Source organism: Trachymyrmex septentrionalis, unplaced genomic scaffold (assembly GCF_001594115.1).
Source record: "Trachymyrmex septentrionalis isolate Tsep2-gDNA-1 unplaced genomic scaffold, Tsep1.0 scaffold20, whole genome shotgun sequence".
NCBI lineage: Eukaryota > Metazoa > Arthropoda > Insecta > Hymenoptera > Formicidae > Trachymyrmex > Trachymyrmex septentrionalis.
In genome coordinates this window covers 6,120,558-6,143,120 of record NW_017305180.1, presented here as the reverse complement: position 1 = coordinate 6,143,120, position 22,563 = coordinate 6,120,558, and the positions used below count along the sequence as shown (strand labels likewise).

The 22,563-nt window shown below is 35.9% G+C and overlaps 2 protein-coding genes across 3 annotated transcripts in view; one reads left to right on the top strand and one right to left on the bottom strand.

The window, feature by feature from the left end:
* The window catches only part of LOC108747727, a 70,458-nt gene extending 50,031 nt beyond the window's left edge, over positions 1 to 20,427 (top strand). The window contains exons 9-10 of the mRNA XM_018485398.1: positions 15,928 to 16,205; positions 16,296 to 20,427. Of these exons, the coding sequence (XP_018340900.1) occupies positions 15,928 to 16,205; positions 16,296 to 19,265 (3,248 nt within the window). The 3' untranslated portion in view covers positions 19,266 to 20,427. The remainder of the gene's footprint in view (positions 1 to 15,927; positions 16,206 to 16,295) is intronic.
* A 638-nt stretch (positions 20,428 to 21,065) lies between these two features.
* LOC108747728 (fatty acid-binding protein homolog 9-like) overlaps positions 21,066 to 22,563 on the bottom strand; it is a 1,942-nt gene continuing 444 nt past the window's right edge. The window contains exons 2-4 of one of the 2 annotated variants that reach the window (XM_018485399.1): positions 22,495 to 22,563; positions 21,473 to 21,577; positions 21,066 to 21,187 (exon numbers count right to left, since the gene is read on the bottom strand). In XM_018485399.1, coding sequence (XP_018340901.1) covers positions 21,131 to 21,187; positions 21,473 to 21,577; positions 22,495 to 22,563 — 231 coding nt within the window. In that variant the 3' untranslated portion in view covers positions 21,066 to 21,130. The remainder of the gene's footprint in view (positions 21,188 to 21,472; positions 21,578 to 22,494) is intronic. The other variant, XM_018485400.1, reaches the window with a different exon arrangement.

The following is a 22,563-nucleotide window of genomic DNA, read 5'->3' as shown; positions in this document are numbered from 1 at the left end:
GCGTGTTATATATAGTTTTCATATCACATTTCTTACATATGCAAATGTATCGCATAAGAGTAAAATTGAAATGCATTCGAATGCACAGTACATTCGATTTACATGACTAAGATCTCCATTCTCTGACTCTTAACAACAGTGTTAGTACCATTATATGTACTATCGTTGAACTGCAGTTTTTTTTTATCATATACAATACCTGCACAACGACAACATAACGATACTATCATTAAGAGTTACAGACTAGGAATCTAAAGAGTACATCCTGTAATGACCCGCTTTTCGTACTTACGATCCACAAATGGCCTCCTCATTCTACTCGCCTTGGTAACAGAAGTACAGCGAGCACTTGTAGCATCGATCATCCGTTACATCCGTGATCTTACATGGATAAACAAAGTTCGAGATTAGTCAGAGTTGCTATTTTCTTGTCGGTAGAATGTCACGTAGATAAATTATCGCGTTTCTCCCGTTTTTTTATGTCACGGAGATACGTTATCTTTATTAATGACCTATATGCCATCATGTCGTTGTGCCAAGCATAGCTGTAATCAACTGCAGTTTTAAAAATGTTGATGGCGCTAAAATCGTAATTTTTAAATCGTTATCGAGATCAGTTGGGTTTCGCTAAATGGAAAATGAGTTTCATTATTGTGACTCATGTACAGTCTAATGAACATGGAAGTTCGAAAGATAGCAAGTTGACGGAAGTAGCGGATATGCTAATGAATATACCGTACGAGAAAACCTGTTTCTATAATTGACTTTGAAATTGATTTTAACCCGCATCAGTAGCATTGCGAAAAATGGAAATTGATGTTCAATAAGGGTAATAAAAAGCACCGTTTACGCTCTTAATGCGCTTTCTCGATAAGCGGAAACGTTGAATATCAGGCAAATGAGTCTCGTTAACGTAAACTGGGCATTGTAAATCTTTATATTATTAGACAAGCAATTTTTTTAATGCTCATTATGTCTAGAAACGAAAGAAAAGTTTTTAAATCGTGATTATTTATGACAAAAAATGGATAATATTGTTTCAGAGCAATGTAGTAATCAACGTGATATATATCACTCTAATTATGAAAAATTAAAAGATAAATAAAGATTATTCATCCGCTAATTAAACTAATGAAAAATAACAAAGTAACTTTAGTATTAGAAATTATGTTATCTTAAATTTGAAAAAAAAAATAGTGGAAAAATTATTCATTTTACAAACGAAATGTTTAATTAGTTAGATATTAAAATAAGATATATGATGTATGAATTGATTGCTTATTGCTCAGCGTATTATCTTAGATACAAATTTGCAAACATAGAAAACAACGATTATTTCTCAAAAAATGTTTGCATTTGTTAAAGCAAAATTATTTCTATAACGTATGTTTTTGATATTCTATTTTTAATTCTAATTTTTTTTTCTTAATTTTGCTTTCCCTATTAAGGAGGTCTCCTACCTTAGAAGGTCAAAAAATTCGATTTTTTTTCCACAAATCGATACAACTCTTCGAAAATGTCCTTAAAATTTTAGAGCGAAATTCGAAATCCTTCGGTATAAATTGGCGCTTGTTTATACAGACTATATATACAGTGTATATATATACATCAAATTTTTAACGCATTTTTCTCGAAATCGTTTTTTGCATTTTTTTAAATTTTGTATACACGATTGAGAAAAAAGTATTTGTCTAATTGACTTCTTTTAGAGATCATTCTTTAGCTAATAGTCAACCATCCTATGTAAATCAAAAAAATTAAATAAAAATTAATATTAACAATTTTTTTTGCATAAACAAACGGCTACTATCTAATGAAAATCGTAATTTTGTTCTTCAAAGTCGCACAAAATTATAATTTATATAAATTTTTTTTAATTATTTAGGTTTACATAGAATGATATTCTCTATACAAATTAAAAATCTTTTTTAATTTTTTTATTCAGACAAGAATTACAGCCGCTGGATGTATACGAAATTGTTACGTCGTGGCGAAAAATATAAACTAAATGTTTATATTTTTATTAGTTAGAATAACTTTTTTTCACATAAAAATTTTTACGTACTCTACAATAATTATATTAAAACATGCAAAAAGTTTGAAATCAATAAACATTAATTTTCCATATGGAAAAAAAATTACGAAAGATCATCTCGTTTTCAGCCTCCTAATGTAGAAGATCCCCTTAAACACTCATCATTATCACATACAAAAACAGATGTTTTACGGACTATAGGAAAATTATTCTGCCGTTCTATTAATGAAGATATTTTTAAACATTGAGAAATGAGAACCGTGTTTACGCGCGATAAGAGTAATAAATTAATAACGTCTATTTTTTTTTAATATTCTGCTTTTTATTTTTACGTTTTTTTTTTTAAGTTTATTTTTTTTTATTAAACCCTCATCACTATCACGCGGAAACGAAATTTTTCTGGGCTAAACGAAAGTCATTATACCACTCTGTTAACGACTATATTTTTAAATATTGAGAAACGAGAAATGTGCTTATGTGCGATAAGGGTTGATAATTAATTTGCCACGTACATTTCAGGCAATCGTCAGATACAGAAGTACAACAGTTCGCCATTATCGTTATCGGCAGCAATTTCAGTTAATTAACAAGTACCATCATGTGTCTCTCGCATGCCCGCTTAGTCCCGTTATATACATTCGAATCGAGCGCGCAATGGCCGAGGGCTCGCGCCGCCGCGTCGCGATTGGTCGTCGTGGTGCGCTCGTGTCGCTGATTCGTCATATGGCGGCCAATTGGGCAGCGTGCCGCCAATTGTCGCCGGCCATGTGGAAGGGGCTTCCGGCAGTTCCTCTCGAGCTCGTACGGTTATGAGTGCGCGTCTGCGGTTCTCTCTTGTGTGAATTTTCCTGGTACGATTGTGCTGATTCGCGTGCCGATCCGCGATCGCCGGCTTTTGCACCAGATATATACCGTCGGCTCCGGGCACACCGTTACCGCCGGCGTTTCTCGGACGTGAGGATACACACGACGCGGACGAGGGATGAGAGATACGTTCTCCGAGGTACGTTGCGCGCTCGTGTTCCTTCGCAGTCGGTTATCGCTAAGGAATCCGGGCAGAACCCTGAATTGCGTATTTAAATTTGGAAGTGACGCCGTGGCGGGGGACGCCGCGCGGCGTTGTTCACAAGTCCTACCACGCTTAGAATAGGCCGCGGCGATGACAACAAACCACGTTGTTGCCGGCCGGTGATCGGCTGTCGAAAAACCGCCGTTGTTTTCCCCGACGACGATTCCGCACGACGCGATAGTCGCCGTTATCAGAAATAAGCGTAGAGATCGTTTTCGTTATCTACAGCAAAAACCGAACCCATTGACGGTATACCGGTTTCTAAACTACGTCGATGTTCCCCCACTCTTTGTTTCTTTTTCTTTTCCTTCACTTTCTCTCTTTCTGAATGGTATAGGTGAACGTTACGGTTCTGATATCTTTTCCCTCTTTCTCTCTCCCTCGTGGTGATCGTAGGAACTAATTGCGTCGATTTTAAATCAAGGCCTGCTCTGCCTGATCCTTCTCGAACATTCGATGAATTTAGTTCTTCGGTTTACGTCTCTCGTAAGCACATGCAAACGAGAAAGAAGAAGCGTTCTCAGGATGGAGGGACTAGAGTCCAAGAGGGAAAAAGAAAAAGGCAGTGTCTCGCGTCATGCGAAACGTGCCCGAAAATAACATGTTGTGAAATCGCATTGTGTATTTGTCGTCATCGTCGTCGTTGCACTGAGAAAACAAAGTCGCATTTCGCGATTTGTCAAATTGATTCACGCTTCGTTTTGCAGTCAAATTTTGATGCAGTTTCGATAAATTAATTAATCTTTTATGTTGGAGGTGAAGGAATTTACGCCTCTCGTCTTCTCGCGTCTTTCTGTCGGCTAATAGAAAACTTAGAAAATTCCGTGGAAATTATTAATAGGGAATTTTTATGATACCATATATATGCGAATACATGGTATTGCAAAAATTCCCTAATATCGAAATTATACTGATTTTAAGGATCAATTTGAACCTAATTCAATGACATACAAATTCTTCCATCGTAAACAAGGAAAATTTCGTAAATCGCTTCTCGAAAGTAAACACACGTTTGCTCAGCGAATTTTGTACGTCTTATCATGTGTAATTAATAATTTTTATTACTATAGCGATAGAATATCGTTGAATATGATTAAATAATCTCACTGATTGTGCATTGAATGACGCACTTTTTACTTTACAATGTTATGTAACTATTTAAAATTTAAAATTTTATATCGGACGATAGTTATCTTTTAAAAATTTTCGATAGTGATGGTTCTCGATAATTATCACGGTGCTATTAAAAAATGACAATTCTTCGACTGTGAGTCACTCGGAAACGTCTACAATGACATTTTTAATGTTTTCCATTGGGAAAACTAGTGCAACACTGGTACACACTGAATGCAATTGAATGCAAATAAATTCAAATATTTTCAGTGTTCAATAATTTGACCCTTTTATTTACATATGTGGGCAGTTTGATAAGTCAGTAACTTTTTAAAAGCGGACCAGAAAAATACAAAAAAAAAGAGTAAGATATCGCTGACTTATTAAATTGTTTACTCTTTGTTTGCGATAACTTACTTTAAAAGGATTAAATTATGTATTAATACTGAAAATCTGTATTAATCGATTTGTACTCATTGCATCAGTGTTGCACTAATTTTTCCAGTGGAAAATGGTATTTGAATACTTTCCAAGAGACACAGATGACATAGTGTAACACAGTGAATCATTACATCTTTGTTTGTCAATGTTAAACAAAGATGAAGCGATTACGGTGTTACACTATGTCTTGTTGGAAAATATCAAATAACATATAGTACTTGCAGGTTTTCTATATACAATAAGCTGTGTTAGTCACCACTCAGCATCACATAGCATACTAATGATAAGTCATAAATCTTAGGAAACTTACATCCAGAATAAATTATATTAGATTATTACGTCACAATATTTCAACCATTTAAAAGGCTGATAGTTTTCAGAGGAAATAATAATATACTATATGATTGGTCATTCATAACGCAATCTAAGTTTTGAATTGTAAGAAGTGGAATTTCACTTCTACGCAATCACTGATTACTAACTTATTGTTGTCTTATAACATACTACTCTCTTATTGACTCGCTTATAACTCACTCCTGATTTCTGATCTATTATTAACCTGATTTCTGATTATTAAATTTTATTGTATAAAACTCATTAAACTTTAGCCATAAGAAATTGATCAATCACAGTAAATTACTCTTTTCATATACTGAGGAAAAAAAACGGACGAATCAGAAGATTCTGATTATATATCAACCAGAACTCTCGTTATCTCAACCTGGATTATAACAAGTTTAAGGAAATTCTAATTTGTCCATTTTCAACTATGATTGGTCAATTTCTTACGGCTCAAGGCTTACACCTTAAAGTTTAAGTCTTGCATCTTAAAATGTCATTGTAGATTCCGTTTAAGCTACAGCTGTTTTTTTTTTTTTTGTATACAGAGTACTTTTGTGCAGTACGCAGAACATTTATGTATTATAAAAACTCCTAAAAAGTCGAATCTACGCCACAATGCTAAGACCATTTCAGCAAAAACAAAACAAAGGCCCGAGCACTTAAATAATAAGTATACAATTATTTTCGCGGTGAGCGCTTATATAATATTTAAAGAGCTTTTAAAAGCAATTCCTTGAAAATCAAAAAAATTTTAATGCTTAATTTTTAAAATTAAAAAGAAAGAAAGAGTAAGGAAATTCTCAAGTTGCAGAATATTAATCTGATTTTACTAACAATAAGATGAAAATATATAGCACGATTATTAAGATTATTAAATTTCAATTAATCTAACTGTAAAAGTCAAATCATGGTAACATGAAATTTTTAGAATATTTTAAATCAAGTTTGGTTCTCTTGGACTTCAATGATGCTAATGAAATCAAAATTATTTAACATCTTTTTTGTTATGACAGAGATTATTCAAATTTACCATACTCACAATCAGTCTCAAACATTAATTTTTTAAAAAGACGAAGAGTACATGTTCAACATTCTAAAATTTTTTATTAAAATTTCTGTTTTTATCAAGTCTTTTTATCTAGTTTTATAAAATTTTTATCAAGTCTGTCTCAAACGCGATAGAACGAATACGAGACAGGGGAGAGCCGAGGTCGAAATTCGTTGACAGACAGATTACAATTCGGCCTCATGATTCGACGCTTCTTTTTATCTCGTGCGACATGTATACAAGCGCAGGACCGACAATCGATGGCGACAGGGGCGAGAAATAATTGCGGAAATCAGTGCGAATAATATACATATGTATAATCATAGTATAACCAAGCGGCGCGACGCTTTGGCGAAAAATGTTCCTAGCTTTATGATGATGATGATGATGCAATTAATTCACCGATCGCGTGTTGTTGCGTCGCGTGTTGTGTCTCTACGTATATTTATAGACTCGAAAGTAAAGCGCGCGTTCGTCTCGATGTTCGTAACTAAACATTCAGGTGATCCCTGAACGTGGTGCGAGGTAATCGGATCTATCGCCAACGCTTGGGAGCACTGTTACCGGTCTCGTCTGACATTGAATTTAAGCAAGTTACCTTAACGCGGAACACGATGCACGTATGTAAATTTGTCACATTATCATACCTCGCAATCTGTTCGTATTTTGTCCTTTTAACATTTTATTTTTAATTTTATTTCGTTCAGGTACAGTTGACTCGATGCCAAGCTTTTAAATCTTCTTGGCATTAACTCTTTATCTGCAATCATATTTTTATTCCCTCCGAGCAAAATAAGGATGAAATTTCAGAGTGGAATTTTGCTTGTGCCAATAAAGTCTCAGATTGCAGATGGAGACTTAAATTGATTGAAATAAAATAAAAATCAGGGTTTTAAACTTTCTTTCGTTCAGATCTAATTTCTGCTCGATATAAATTTTAACCCTCCAAAACAAAGGTCAAAATGTAACACAGATTTGGTTTTTTTATCTAGTTGTAGTTAATCAGATAATAATGTAAAAATATTTTTGTAATTATTATGGTTTATCACTTAACTAATAGTTTTGTAGTAATTAACTTTTAAAGTTACCACTACAAAATCATCAGTGTAGTTGATTGGTCATAACTACAGAAACATAATTTTTGTATTATCATCGAATTGAATAAGGTTAAGTCTAATCATAAGTTAACCAGAAAATGAAAAACTGAACTTCAGTGATCACATTGGATCTGTGAAATTTAATTTATGCTGACTAAAAGGCACTAATCAATTTCAAGGAACCAAACCAAAATTATTTATACAAAAAAGAATGAATATATTAAGAGTTTATTTTAATAATAATATAATAATAATAATAAGATTTATTATTAAATGAAGTCCACCGTTAGCTCAAGAAGGTTTTCTATTCTCAAAAAGGAGGAAAATCCTTCTTGACATTAGATATTAAAATTGAAATAAGATAAAAATTCTATTTTTAAACTTTATTTTGCTCAGGTATAGTCACCTCGATGCCTACAGTTATAAACTTCTCTTGACATTAGGTACTAAAATTAAAATAAGATAAAAATTAGATTATTATCGTTTTGAATGATTTTACGATTTTTGCCAATTTTCCGTTTCTCGACGGGTGCTCGCACAAAACTTCGCGATGCATAAGATTAAAATTATAAGATAAGAATTATAAGAAGGTTATAAGATTAAAATGAACGTATTCCGGCGAGAGAAAAGATGAAAAACGGGTGCGACTAGTACGGCCAAAAAAAAAACCAAACCTACGATCTGATTGATAAGCGTCTGCGCAGTTTTCTTTTTTCTTTTTCGGAGTGAGCTTACATGGCAAGAATTATCGCTGCGCCGCGCAAAAAGCGAAGAGTAGGTTTCAAGAAATAACGCTTATGTGGAGGCTGCGGCGTTAATCTCGGCAAACTGCTACAATAATATTAATCCTTGTGCACAGCTGCACAATTTTCTAATTCGAAAGAATGCAAATAAAAATTTATAACGTAAAGGCTCGTCTACGCTGAAGCCGTTGATCGCCAGTGGGGACGAGCCTTAAACAAACAATAGTAACGGCGAAGTTTCTGTATATAGGATTATGATGAAACAAGACTCGACTCTTCGCACCAATATTTTATTTAAGGCGAAACTCCACATAAATTAATTTTTTCTATTTTTATCGATAGTATTTAAGCGAAATATCCGCGAGTTTTCTGTACATAAGATTGTATAATAAGCGTAATTATTCACCATCTCAGGAAAGGTTTTATTCGAGATAAGATTTTAAGATTAAGATTTTTTTAAATTTAGTTTTTGCTAATTTCATCGATACAGAAGAAATTGATGAATCTTGTAAATTTTAAACAGACAGTTGCCGACGCAGTGTTTGAAGATTTAAAAAAGCGACCATACAGAGTAGAAATTATCGCTGCGCAGAATTGAAATTATGCAAAAACATTTAGAAGGACACTGAAGCGGATTTATTCGCGGTATTAGCAACCGTAGCAATAACGTTAAGACGGATAATATTGTAGATGTTTTTCTAATAACTATAATTTAACGCTGTCGAAACGTCATGTGCCGTACACTGCGCATCACAAATTCCGTGGTCTGTTGCTCTTATCTGTGCATTCCACGTTTCTTTCTGCTCTTCTTTCTCTCGTCAAAGCACGAGTGCCAATATAAAATCGCGTTTCATACAAAAACCCTTTTTTCATACAAAAAGAGTGCAAGCTGGAGAAGGTAAATTTATAAGGATTTAAAGCCTATGTTATTTCAATCTATATCGCCTACGAAAATGTAGAATATACTGCAGTATTTTCATGTGCGATATTTTTCCAGAATTAATGAAACGTTTGAGGCCTTATTCCTGATAAATATCGCATACGAAGAAAATTCAGTACGTTACGTATATTACAGATTTTCGTATGCGATATAAAAGAATAGGCTTCCTGTGCCTTCTGTAATACTTAATGACAATGTCCCTATTGTTATTGTCGTTGCGTATGTATTATATTATATATGGTACAAAAGTTGCGCAGCGATAATATAACGATAACGAACTGTCGTTAAGAGTTACAAAATACATGCAGTAGACTCTAAAAATGTCGCGCGGACATTGCAAAAATATGTTGCGACTAGAGTTTTCTAAATTATTAAAAAAAAAAAAGAGTAGGATACGCTGAAAAAAGAGATGTTACATTAACAACATTATGTTATATCAACATTATTTTAATTGAAAATAATTTTCTTAAATCACAACATAACACTATTAAAGAAACGTACATCATACTCTTGTTTCAATAAAATTTTATTTGTTTCATTAACAATGTTATGAATCAACAAATGATTTTAAATTAAAATAATGTTGATATAATATCATTGTTTTTTCAGTGCATGTATACTTTTGAAAAAAAGATGATCCAGGGAAGCAAGGGACATAATTTTTTTTAATAATGAATGCACATAAAATTAATGTACTTAATAAAATAAAATTTCTAAAACAATTTTTTATTGACAATTCTCATTAAGGTAATTTTATAAGTATAAAATTTTAATTAATGACCAGAAGTTTTTATGTCTTCTTTCAAAAAGATTATATATAACTCTGATTGCAACGAGAGTGCAAAGCGACGATTGTAAAGAGTTTTGTGACTTTCGGGTTTGAACGGAAAGCCGGAGAATTTACCCGTATGCATCGTTTGTTCTTAAATAAACGCTCCGTCATTACTTCGGATAACTATTTACGTAACGAGCAATGTGCGTCGGCGGCTCTCTGTTGCCGAGGCGAACGAACGAACAACTGCACCACCGGCATGATACGTCCTGTGCCGGCTAATTAAACTTGCCATTTATTACCTCGGAATAATTATTAGGCGCCTATCGCTTTTTTTAACATAGATCTCTCTCTCTCTCTCTCTCTCTCTCTCTCTCTCTCTTTCTCTCTCTAATTTCTCCTTCCCTTTTACACTCTGGCGAGCTATGTATACGCGCGAGTGTCATTTTGCGACTTAAAATAAAAACTTCTCACGTGTCTCTCAAGCAACTTATTCGTCTTCCATATTCGCGCGAATCCCAAGGTTAAGCTTCTTTGCGCCGAAATGAAAGAGTCAAGAAGAAATCTTTTTGCTTAAAAAAAATTTCTACTTTCTATATATAAAGCATATAAGTTCCTCTTTTTCGGAAAGGGACATTTGTGGAAAATTGCACAGGCACTTGGAAGGTATATGACGCTTTCCAGCAAGTCCTGCGACACAGTGATTATTTTATTTTTATTTAATATTGGAAACAACAAGGAATGTAAAATGATTCATTGTGTCACGCTATGTTATCTGTGTTTCTTGCTGGAAGACATCCCTTATCTCCCCGAGGAAAAATTATCGGAAGTTTGCTACTTTGTTGCTTTGAGTATTGAAAATTATACCTTTTAAGAGAGAGACTGTCCAAAACTCGATTTAAAAAATTGATTGAACTTTTCTGCCGGTAAATCGATTGTTAGAATTCTTTGCGGAATGTATTTGAGATTAAAAAACTTTTTTGTTTTGCTTTAAAAACTTCTTTAAGGGAATACCAGAGCTCTGTCAATTAAATCTATTTTTACAACTAGTGTATGTTATACTTGTACTTAATATTTGAAGTTTGGCGAAAGCGAGATGGAAAGGTTTAATACAGTTCATCTACTGTGTAATGACAAAAAAGACATATCTATTGAAAATCTGATAAATTTCTTAGAAATATTTCGAAAGATTTGGAGCGCAAAGGAAGAAACCTATTGATTCGTGACATGTACAGAAATTTATTTTGTCGACGCAACTGTTGTATTGCGCTTGATCGGCAACCGCCGATCAAACGCAAGTATCTCATTTACTTTTGCGATCGGTTTCATTTATCGCGACTCTCAAGCCCGTGGAATTCCTTTTTAGGCCGCGTCTGGTTTCTCGGGCGTGAAATATGCGCCGCTGCGCCCTGGCGTTTTCGTATGTAAATTAGCGAGCCGTTACAAGCAATCATTTCGTCGTCGTTCCGCAAATAATTGCATGAACAAGACATTGATAATTAAAGATTCTCTCTCTTTCCTTCATCTTTGCGAAAGAGCATGCTAAAAGTGTAAAGTACATCAAGGATATAATTTTTTTCTTTTACACAGTAAGAATGGTTTTACTGAGGTCTCTAAAAAGTTTAACTTTCAGATCTGAAAATAATGTCTTATAAGTTAACGGAACAAAATAAGCGGAATCCTAACATTTTTATTTGTTGCTAAGAACAGAAATTTATTGTTCAGTTTTTTTTAATGATGTTCCGAGAAGAAAGAGATTAGCAGAAATATATATATATATTTTAATAAATTACGTTTCAAAATAATGTAAAAATTTGTTGCTATCGAAATATTCAAGTTTTGAATCAGTGTTACTTACGAAATAAGTAAATAATATCGAAAAAACTTCTCAGCATGTAGGCGGTATAAAGGTTAAGTACCAGCAGAAAATTTATCACTTGTTTAAAATTGTACGGAAATGTTCTCTGAATTTGTTGCTCTCAAGATATGCAAGTTACGAATTTGTTGCTTGCATATCTCGAGAGCAATAAATTTAGACAATGTCTCCGTACCAAATTTGAATGAGCAACAAATTATTTGTTGTCAAAATAATTATAGAAGTTAGTTGCTAGAATGTCAAAACTTTTCGCATCATTGCCCGGCATACTTTAGTTTCCTACATAATTATTCCAGCAAAATTATTCCTCGATCTGTATCTACCTAAAATTTTACTTCAGCAATATCATTCTTTCCTTTTATTTGTCCTCAAATAATCTATAAATTCTTTATTATTTATTTATATACTTATTATTTATATGCTTTTTTAAAATCCGTATCTGTGTTTTTGTCAGAAATTTCCAATTTTTTCAGCCTTGTTTTCCTGAAGTTTCCGCTTTAATCTTATTTTCACCATTTCCGTTGTCATCCTCTCTGAAACTTCTAGACTCGTAATGTAACTATCTAATCTACAAATATCTCGTCGTTCTACATTCTCGAACATATCCGTATCTTTTGGAACATACGCCGCCGGCTCCGTAATACACCAGAATCTCTTACATCTCAGAATATAAGTTATAGAAGAGAAACTGGTCTCTCTCTCTCTCTCTCTCTCTCTCTCTCTCTCTCTCTCTCTCTCTCTTCTCACACACGCAAAATGTATAATATATACATATACATACACATACACGTGTTTGCCCCTGCGATCCTCTATGTGTGACTTTGGTTTAAAATTAACTCTCCCTCTTTACTCTTTGCGACTCGCAGCGAAACGCGGCACTTACTGTGAAAATGAAAAAAAAAAATACGGGAGAAAGGAGGAGAGAGGAGAGGACGCGCTCGCCCTTTTTCCTCCTTCGTTCTCTCTTAACTCGTATGGTGAGCATGCCATGAGGATTCCACTGTGCTTCCCGACGAACTGAAATTGCGCGACGCGACGTCGGGCGTTGGTCGCTCGTCGCGACGTCTTTTCAATAGAGACGCCTCATGGAACGCAATGGTCGCATTTTAGAAAAGATATTTTATTTAGATGGATTTTTCCTTGGAATTTCTTAACCGTTCTCGAGAAATTCCGCGATATTTCGACAGCGTTAACACGACGATATTAGAATGACGTTGACTATAACGATTGCAGTCTGAATTTATATGTCCAGATATTTTTATGTGCCAGACAATTTTTTTACACGCAAGCTTGTATCTGTATAAGAAACAACAAACAATCTTATCATTTTTGCGATAATACTCTGTAGAATAAGTAACTTGAATGTCAATTTATTTTGGGGGGAGGGAGGGGGGGGGAATTAAAGGGGTCTGTTAACCAAGAAAGAAACCGATTAACTCTATAAATGCGAGCTAAGGAGAGCTTAATGTAGTAATTTACAAGAATTCTACAGCTACTTTTTCATGCTATTGATGAAGCATATAGAAAACTGTAGATTGTAAGCTATATTTTTCTATTGTCCTGTATCGACAGATGGTTTCAACGTGTAACAACTAATAAAAAGGATTGATGTCTACGCGTATTCTTCGAAGTTTATTAGAACCAACAGTAGTTAGAATTTTGTAGAGGATAACGCGATATCGACGAAAGCTGCCGGAAGAGGCTGCTCGGAGGAAACATCTCAAGCGGATTTTACGTATCGACGATCTCTCGGAGAAGACTTTTGCAAGGTCAACGTCCTAAGATTCCCAAGACATATGGCAGCGAAAAACGGCGCAGGATATTATTACCCGAAATCATAATATATAATCGGATTATGGCGTTCTTTGGCGATAATCCACACGGATTCAAAGTGCGTTAGAAGCGATCAAGCGCGTGGGAGAGAACCTTGCGAGTTGGCACGAGTTCGCGTTGGTGGCCAAGACTTGGGACGAAATTAAGAACGGGTTGTTAAGCGAACGCTCTGTACGTAGGCTGCGCTTTTTTCAGCGCAGCCCTTAACCAGTTTCCACGTCAACATTTTTCCGGCCTCGGCCAGGTGGGCCGACGGACGTTTCTATCAGCTGCTCTTTACGCCTTTCTACGATTTTTTTTTTTTCTACTTCCCTTCCTCCAGACGTGCTCTCATTTTGTTTCAATCCCGCGGCAATGGCGAGCCAATGTTTTTCACGCGACCATCTCTACAGAAAACTCGCCTATAATTTAAAATATTCTTGCCCGTTAATCTTAATTTTTTTATAGAGCGACAGTTAATTTTAATTACATTTTTCATAAATTCATGATAGAGAGAAAGATGCAAATGGCCAACTAATTTTTCCGACAAGTGAAACTCTTTAACAAAGGCACACCGTCTATTAAATTTATTGTCTCTATTTGTGAATTTAGTATATTAAATAAGATATAATGTAAATTGATGAACGGTCAATAATTAATTAGTGTTATTATATTTCGGCAGCTCGTTTAAATTACGATAGGTCTATATAATAAGTACGGATTCATTACGTATCTAAATTACCTATTACGTTACGTTAATTAAAATTAATTTGTTATTCTTTAGTTAAAATTGTGTTAATTTGCTGTCTACTGAGTAATAATAATAATAATAATGATGATGATGATGTGAAAAGGATTTATTTATAATTAATATATATTGCATTAATTGTTCTCGTGGAAATTCTTGGTTTCAGAATAGAATTGCCGAATTGTTATTTTTCTAAATAACAAAAAAATGCAAGGAAATACAGTTGAGTTTCAATCGCGCAAATATTAAAAGAAATAAATGTATCGAGTATGACAATCGGATCGATTTTTAGATCCATTTAATCTAATCTGCGACTGTAATATCGTAGTGACAGAAAATTTTTTTACGCCGGAATAGAAATGTCGAAGTCTTTTGTTGTTCCTCGTTCTCTCGCCACTGCTGTCAAATGTGAAAGGTGGAAAGATAAAACGCATTTGCGAAAAAGCACCCTTCGCCCTTTGTCACGCGAGTATTTCACGCGAATAGATGTATCGAACGGGTCAATTGATTCGACAATTTCCGAGGTCCACATCCAATCGGACGAGAGTAATTCTCCTCCAACTGTCACAGTGCACAGGTAGGTGGTGGCAGTGCGTAGATGGGGCGGGGAGAAAGAGGTGGAGAAGGAGGAGAGAGAGTGCTCCGGGGGCTCTCTGGGCTAGATCGATAATGCATCTCTTGGCGGGCGTAGTACCTCTTAGTCACCGGAGGGCGATCGCACCTACGAGGAGATATTCTTCATTTTGGAGCCACTTCGGCTCGCGAGATAAAAGGTGTGCTTTCTCCGTATCGAGATCCGTTCCGCGCGTATCAATGCTGTACGGACGCGTAAAATGATCCGGGATAATCGCGCGGAATATTGACGGAAACGTGATAGCTCGTATCCACTTCGGATTCCCGAGAACTACTCGTTCGATATTTCATACTTCCTTCAATATTTCCACCGCGGAAACACCTTGCAGGTACGTACCGTCTCGTTACGTGAACGGTGCGAGTGAGCGTGCGGTTTTCGAGGGTGATACTCCTTGAGTTATCGAACGAATTATGCTGAAACTATCTATCTTGTCCCATTGTCGCGTGCAATTATTGGCAATGATTTCCGTAATATGAATGCGGGAACCGACATGTCTCTTTTGTAAGCTGGTAATTATCTGGAATGAGGTATTTCCATATCGCTCCCATACACCGTTTTCAACATTTCCTTTTGTTCTGAATTTTGTTCTGTTACACTGAAATTATCTAGCCTGCAATTTTTGTCGAAAATTATCTTTCGTTAGTTTTTGCTGAAAGTATCGAGAATTTTATAAATTATTCTCGATGATTACATGATGGTGAAATAAAGCTATAATATAATATAATTCGATAATTGAAATATTCGATGTAAAGGTGAAAAGTAAGTCTAATTCGTAAGAGCTATTTAAATACAATTTTATATTAAACTATGGATTGTCAGTTTAGCCAGATTATTCTTGATATTAAACTCGTTTTAAATAATTTAAAAAAAAAAAAGCATATGAATTTATTGTAGAAAGCTCGATACAAAAAATTTAATATAATATACTTGATACTACTAAACATTGCTATCTTCATAAAATAACGCAAGAGAATCTGTAAAAATCCAAGAAAGTAATTAAATTATTAGATAAAGAAACGTACTTGTCACGTTTACTCGTACATAAATACGTGCGCACTGAATTCACTTTTCTGCGATGAAAAGTCACGTTGTGGGACTTGGTTTCTCGATTTGATACGATTTAAAAGATATAAAAAGGAAATGATATAATATCAGTGAACACGGTTTTTATCGATAAATGAAAGTAACATGACGTGAGAAATGTAACAAAGTGAATTTATTTGTCAATGTGTCTAACTTCTCTTACGTTTATTCCAGAACCTCTTCAGCATGCACTGATCGTAGCGGATAATGTAGCAGACAGCGAGGATTCCGAGGACGAGTGGGATTATTATCGTGCCGATCCAAACAAGCAGGAAACTGCAGTGACAGCTGTTACGGCAGACGAATCCCTCAAAGACGTTGAGGAGCAAAGTGCACAGGAGACCGAGTCTGTCGCGGAAGCTAGCTTGGAAGTTCAGTCTTCGGGAGCAGAGGACGATATTAAATACGACCCGACTATTTTGGACCCCAAATTTGAGCTTATCGACATCGATGTAAGTCTATCTTGTTACTTTTCTTCATTGTTAAATATTTATTATTCAGTGTAAGAGCACGTACTTTGAATAATACCATTGCTTTTTCAGATAAGCGAAGAAAAAAAAGAGGAGTTCAGAGTGAAAAGTTTTCCTCCAATTTATCCAGGTATTCTGGAAGGTATGGATTTCCAATTGAATCCGGAGGCAGCAGAGTTCGTGCCGTTATCACCACCGTTAGTATGCAATAGAAGCAACACACATTTGAAGGATTTTGCCATTAGTGGCTCTCCTCTGAAAACAACACAGATCATGGATGATATTTGTGTACCGAGCCAGAGTGAATTCGACAAGGAAGTCTGTCGTCGACCAAAGGAGATAGGCGAGGAAACGCACGACGAAAATGCAGAGCTACAGAATAATAGTTCGCAGAGTTTGGATATATCCGACATTTCGTCGACCAAAGCTGAAATCGGTGATGATGAATCCATGATGCATGTAATGTCTACCTCACAGTGGCAGACGGATGTCTCTTCTCAGTGGAATGAAAAGGCGCATGACGATGCGGGTTCTGATTTGGAAGATGGTGTTGTCACCAAGGACGATCCCATGACTGTATCGTTAACTCCAGCTAGCTTCAAAGCGTTCGAATTGAAAGTTGATTTGAATGCCTTACACATATTGGACGATAGTTCTGATGGTGCTGAACAAGCGAACACACCACCGCGTTCACCCGAGCCGTCTACGAAGATTGCATACGACGAGGATCGTCCGAACACACCTTCTTTGGAGGACACGAATTCGATCGATGTCTTATGCGCGTCAACACCACAGCCTCCAGATGATTCTGTATCTGTAAATTCTGAAACTACTAACTCTGAAACGAAAATAAACGAAAAGGAAAGTTTGTTCGATAGCAATCCATTCTTGCATGAAACAGTACTCAGCTGTACTGCGAAAAAGGTAATCAATAATGTACCAGGAATAGACATACAAGGATATGAATCCGAAGAAAACGTTCCAAAAGAACACAGAGAAACCTTCAAAGAAGTTTATGACATAGAAAATTCTTCTGACACAGAAGAGGACAAAAATTTATGTAAAAAAGAAGACAATAAAGATGCTGAAGACGTGCAAGCTTTTATTATGAGGTCGTTGGATGATAGTCCAAAAATGTTAGAAACGGAAAATGTGGAATCCGAAGTACCGACAAATCTTCCAGATTCAACAAGTCATTCAGATTTAGATAATGCAATACATACCGCACAACATTATCTCTCAGAACAAAAGTTGTCAGAATTAGTGAGTTCAGAACACACGGTGCCAGACGAAACGTTACAGACGCAGCTAGACTATTGCGCTGTCAATCTTGAAAATAATGTTCAAAAGTTGGAAAATCTTATTGAACCACTAATCAATACAGAAAATCAGTCAAATCAATCTACTGATTGGACAGATTATTGTAAAACGGAAAAGGCTATGTTACACACTGAAAATTTTAACTGTGAAGTATACAAAGATGATTCCTTCTTTGATAGTAAAAAACAAGAAGATATCGAAAAATTGTGTAATGAAGACAAAGACAGCGATAAAAGTGACTTCAAACCGGACAGTACAACTGAATTAATACCATCTGATTCGATACATAAATTTAATTTTATGGAAGAGGAGCTGCAACATGAAAACCAGATGTTTGAAGAATCTGTACCGATAACAATACTAACTAATGAGTCAATTAAGCAAGAACAAATAGAAGAAAAGGCTGCGGAATTTGTATCGGCTAATGTTGATGAGGAGGTATTGAAGGAAGAAATTACTTCTGAAAATATTCCTCCGAAACAGGAAGAGATTGTAGAATTGCAAAAGACTGTAGAAGTTCTTGAAGATATCGCAACGATAGACAAGTCGAAAGAAACGGAAGTCGCGCAAGTATCAGTGGAAGCCGCCGTCGTTGCAACGGCAGCAGCCGTCGTCATTGCGAGCTCGAAAGCGAAGACTACCACTACAACGAGCGCGAAACGTCCAACAAAAACTACCGTGACGAAAACAACAACGAAAGCAGCAACGAAATCGCCAACTTCGCCCTCTAAAGCGATCAGTACGACCATGCGAACAACTACGACGTCTTTACCGGCATCACAATTAACCTTGAAAAAAACTGCTACGAGTACCGCGACTCGTCCTAAGCAATTGGAAGGATCGACTAAAACGACAGTCTCAAGCGCTAGCGGTAAAACCACCACCACAAAGACAACGGTGCTACCCAAAAGTACAACAGCGACGAGAACCAGTGCTTCTCCACGGTCCGCTACGAGACCAAAAACTACCACCACCACTACTACCTCGTTGAAAGTGAGTACTCCAGCATCAATCGAGAAGAAGTCAACGGTGAGTGGTGACACGAAATTGGCCAGCAAACCCGCCACCACGAAACCAGCGAGCACCACTGTTAGAACAACAACTACTAGCACAACCGCAAAGACACTTGTCAAAACGTCAACGGCTACAAAAACATCAACATCCAATGTAACGTCAAAACCAAGACCCATGTCTGCGACTTTAGCTACTAAATCCGCATCGACATTAAAGCAGCCTACAACCGGCGTTAACGGTGCATCGCGACCCAAGACCGCTCCGACTTCTGGTGGCACAACCAAGCCACGCGAAAGTAAAACGATCACAGCCACTGGGAAGTCGCCATTGATTGACAAACAGAGCAAAGAGACAGTCAATAAGCAAATTTCTCGTTCTGGAGCATCGGTGCCTAAAACGAGTGCTCGCTCTTCCGTACCTATCGGTACAGCTACTGGCATTGCAAAGACTCGTACATCGACTGGGAAATCGTCTGGAAACGCTTCCGCGACCTCGCCAACGAAGAAAACTCTGACATCGAAGTCTACGTCGAGGACTACCTCCACTACTGTGACGAAGCGATTATCGAGTGAGGCCAAGGTATTGCAGAATGGAATTACCAAGGAGGACGCTGTCATAACAGCAACGAACAAGCCCGAGGACGACGTACCGCTAAAGGATGCGTCGCCGGTGAACATGCCGATCGATAATCAACTGATCGCCGATTGAACAATCGATCGATAAGCTGCGAACTGTCCGCCGCTTCGCGACAACATACGTCGGCCTAGGAATTACACGTCGTCGCGGGTGAACCGACATATAGGTTTCTCCTTCTTATTATTATTTAACGGACAGAGCACGACTGCGCGTCGGGACATTCACTAGAGTAGTGTTTAGGGATTTATACATGCATGTCAAATCGAAAAATTTTTTATTGTTCTTACGTGAATGCATACATATGTGACAGAGATATTAGTCTAACAAGAACAAGGCATACCCTAAACATTGCTTTTAACAACTGCTGCCTTATCGTAATAAAGATCGATAGTCTTGTTGTGTAAATATAATTCGGATGCGTTCTCATGCGTCATTATTTTCAACTGATCCGCGGGCCTGAGATTGTCTGAGAGGGCTCAGATAGTGCTCGTGGCGGCTTCTGAAAATAGACTCGGCTCCGATAATGGCAGTATGTTAATCTTTAATGAAACTCGATAAAATATATGGATTTTTTACAATTTTTTAATTTTATATGCGCAATTATAATTGATAACGATTACTCGCGACATAATTTTACTCGAATCACAAAAAAGAAAAAGAATGGAGGAGAGGGAAGCGTATATTTATTCTTGTTTGTTCCTATTTTTTGAAGTTGAATTCATTGCGAGATATATACTGACTCGTAATCATGATAATATAATACTATCTAATCTATGTGTACAGCACCCTATGGTTTAATGTGATATATCTTACAGTACTATATTAAATAAATTCGAATAATATGCACTAGAGAAGCCAGAAGAAGTTTATATATGTATATGAACGGAGAAAGAGAAAAGGAATCCAAAGGTTTAGTGAAAAAGAGAAAATTCATTAAACGGAACCAAAGGCATACTGTGTCTCTCTGATATAATATTTTGGTTGCTCTTATTAAATCTTCTCTAACCAAACATTTGGATCCTGCTTTTCTCAGCGCCGATCATCGATTGTGGATAATCGTCGTGTGCGCGCGTTTAAAGCTTTCAGGCACCGCACAAATCTCAAATCTTCTTTTCCCTTGCGTTTCGAACTTCCACTGTAGGAGCGCGCGCTCGACGACGTCTAATACTATGGAAACTTCGATCGAAAATGGTTCCCCCCCCCCTTTTTTTTTATCCTGTTTGACCTCCGATCGTGAAATATACTTTCGTCTTATTTTATCAGAATCGATACATGCTCGCAATATTTTTTATGTGCGCCCACAACGCGAGCGTTAAATGAGCCTTCCCACAAGCACGATGAAATCAAGGATTAAAAAGACCGGCAATTCTTTTTAAGATGAATACGTTTAATGCAAAGGGATATGAGACTACTGCGTAAGCGGCTCCACGCTATCGATCAGGAATTTTATTCTCGAAAAATATCGCATGTGAAAATACTAGAAAAATCTATGTTACATGTAATGTATACTGTGGTATTTTTATACATTTTCATATGCGATTCTCAAGAATATGTATCCTGTACACACGCACACATATTCGATATGATATGCATTAAAATGCAGCAAATGCTCCGCATCAACGAGGGAGCGTAGCTTAGCGTTTCACATGCGCGTTTCGTATACATGTTATTCCGACTTTCTTGTGTACGCGTATTTGTCACCATTTTATTCTTTTTTTTCCTCAGAATTCATAATAATTGAATAAATAAATATTACGTTTGAACAGTGTTATATCCAGCATTATATATACTTCCTCTTGTCCTACTCGATTGACCTCTCGTCTCATCTCGGGGAAATGGAGTAAGTGAACAAAAAGAAAAAAAGCACTCTTGTATATTCCAATCTCTTTAATGAAGTGTGATATTATGTACTGCTATTTTTAAATTAGGAACCGGCTTTACAATCTTTTGTATATACGCTTGGCTTGAGCGTCGCTCTCGTTGGAGGATAGATGCTGAAATGGAAAAGAAGAAACGTGTAAGGCTTATGCACTTTATCACTTTGCATCATCGTCGCACATTAAGAAAAATTTCTGGTTGGACGAATCAGAAGATTCTGGATCTGTCAATCAGTATTTCGATTATCTCGATTAGATTTCTCTCTCGAGTAGATTAATTAGAAAATTCAGATTTGTTTATTTTCAACTGGATACAACCAAACATTTTTCTCAGGATCGTTTATATTCTATTGCTTATATGGCATTGTTTATGTAACACATTATTATTGAAATTACACTTACCACAATCATTTCAGTGTCTGTGAATTCATAATTTCGGATCGCTATGATACCTGCGGATAAGGTGGTCTCCGTTTTCAAACCGTTACTTTCCTTCGTGGTCACGCTCTGCGACATAAAACGAATACATAACGATGTAATAATCAACTATACTTATTGCAAAAATAATGTTAGAACGTGTAAGATATTTAAATTCTTTAGAATGGAATTTCACTCTACAAAGTGAAAATTGAATCAGTTTTGGAAGAGTTGCTTAACTTTCAGTCTCTTCATAGTGAGATTTATTTAAAGATTTTAGAGTACATGATGGATATTTGATAGAATATTAAATTAAAAATTGACCGAAAATTATTCAGAATGTTTATTTTGCAACTAATTGAAAGTTTTTCTTCGTACTGATTAGATCATATTTTTTAGATTTAAAAGAATAGTCCTACCTCTCAGAGAAAAAAAAATTTCTAATAGTCGCAAAATAAACATTCTGAACGGGGCCAATTTTTAATTGGAGTTTCTCAGATTTTTGTATTCTTCAACTATCGTTGAATTATCTCGCACTTTTGTGCGAGAGAAATAGAAAAAGAAGACTCACTATTTAGCTCGCAAATTGACGTGAGTTATACGAAAAATCACTAATCATGCGGAAGTTATTTTATCTAATGATTTTCTATACACACGAATATTCTTTCTAACTTATCTTCTCCGGAATATCAAATCTCGGAATCTCGTAGCTTCTTTGCTGCATTCAGCAAAATATTTTATAACTATAGGAAGTTTTCTTCGCTAAAATATAGAACCATTCCTCTAGATCAAAAAGTATAATCCAATCAGCGCAAAAAGGAAAACTTCCAACAATTGAAAAATAAATATTCTGCTAAACGTAGCCTGTACATTGTATTCCAATATAGAAGAATAATTTATTATATTAATTTTTAAATTTAATATTCATATTTGATGATGTAATATGATTCTCGCGTGATACTTAACGATTGAAGTAATTCTATTTTTCTTTCGATGAAAGAACCTACTTTAAAGCTGAGACCTGCAGATGGAAGCTGCTCCTCGTAGATCTCTCCAAGCTTGAAAGTAGTGGTAAT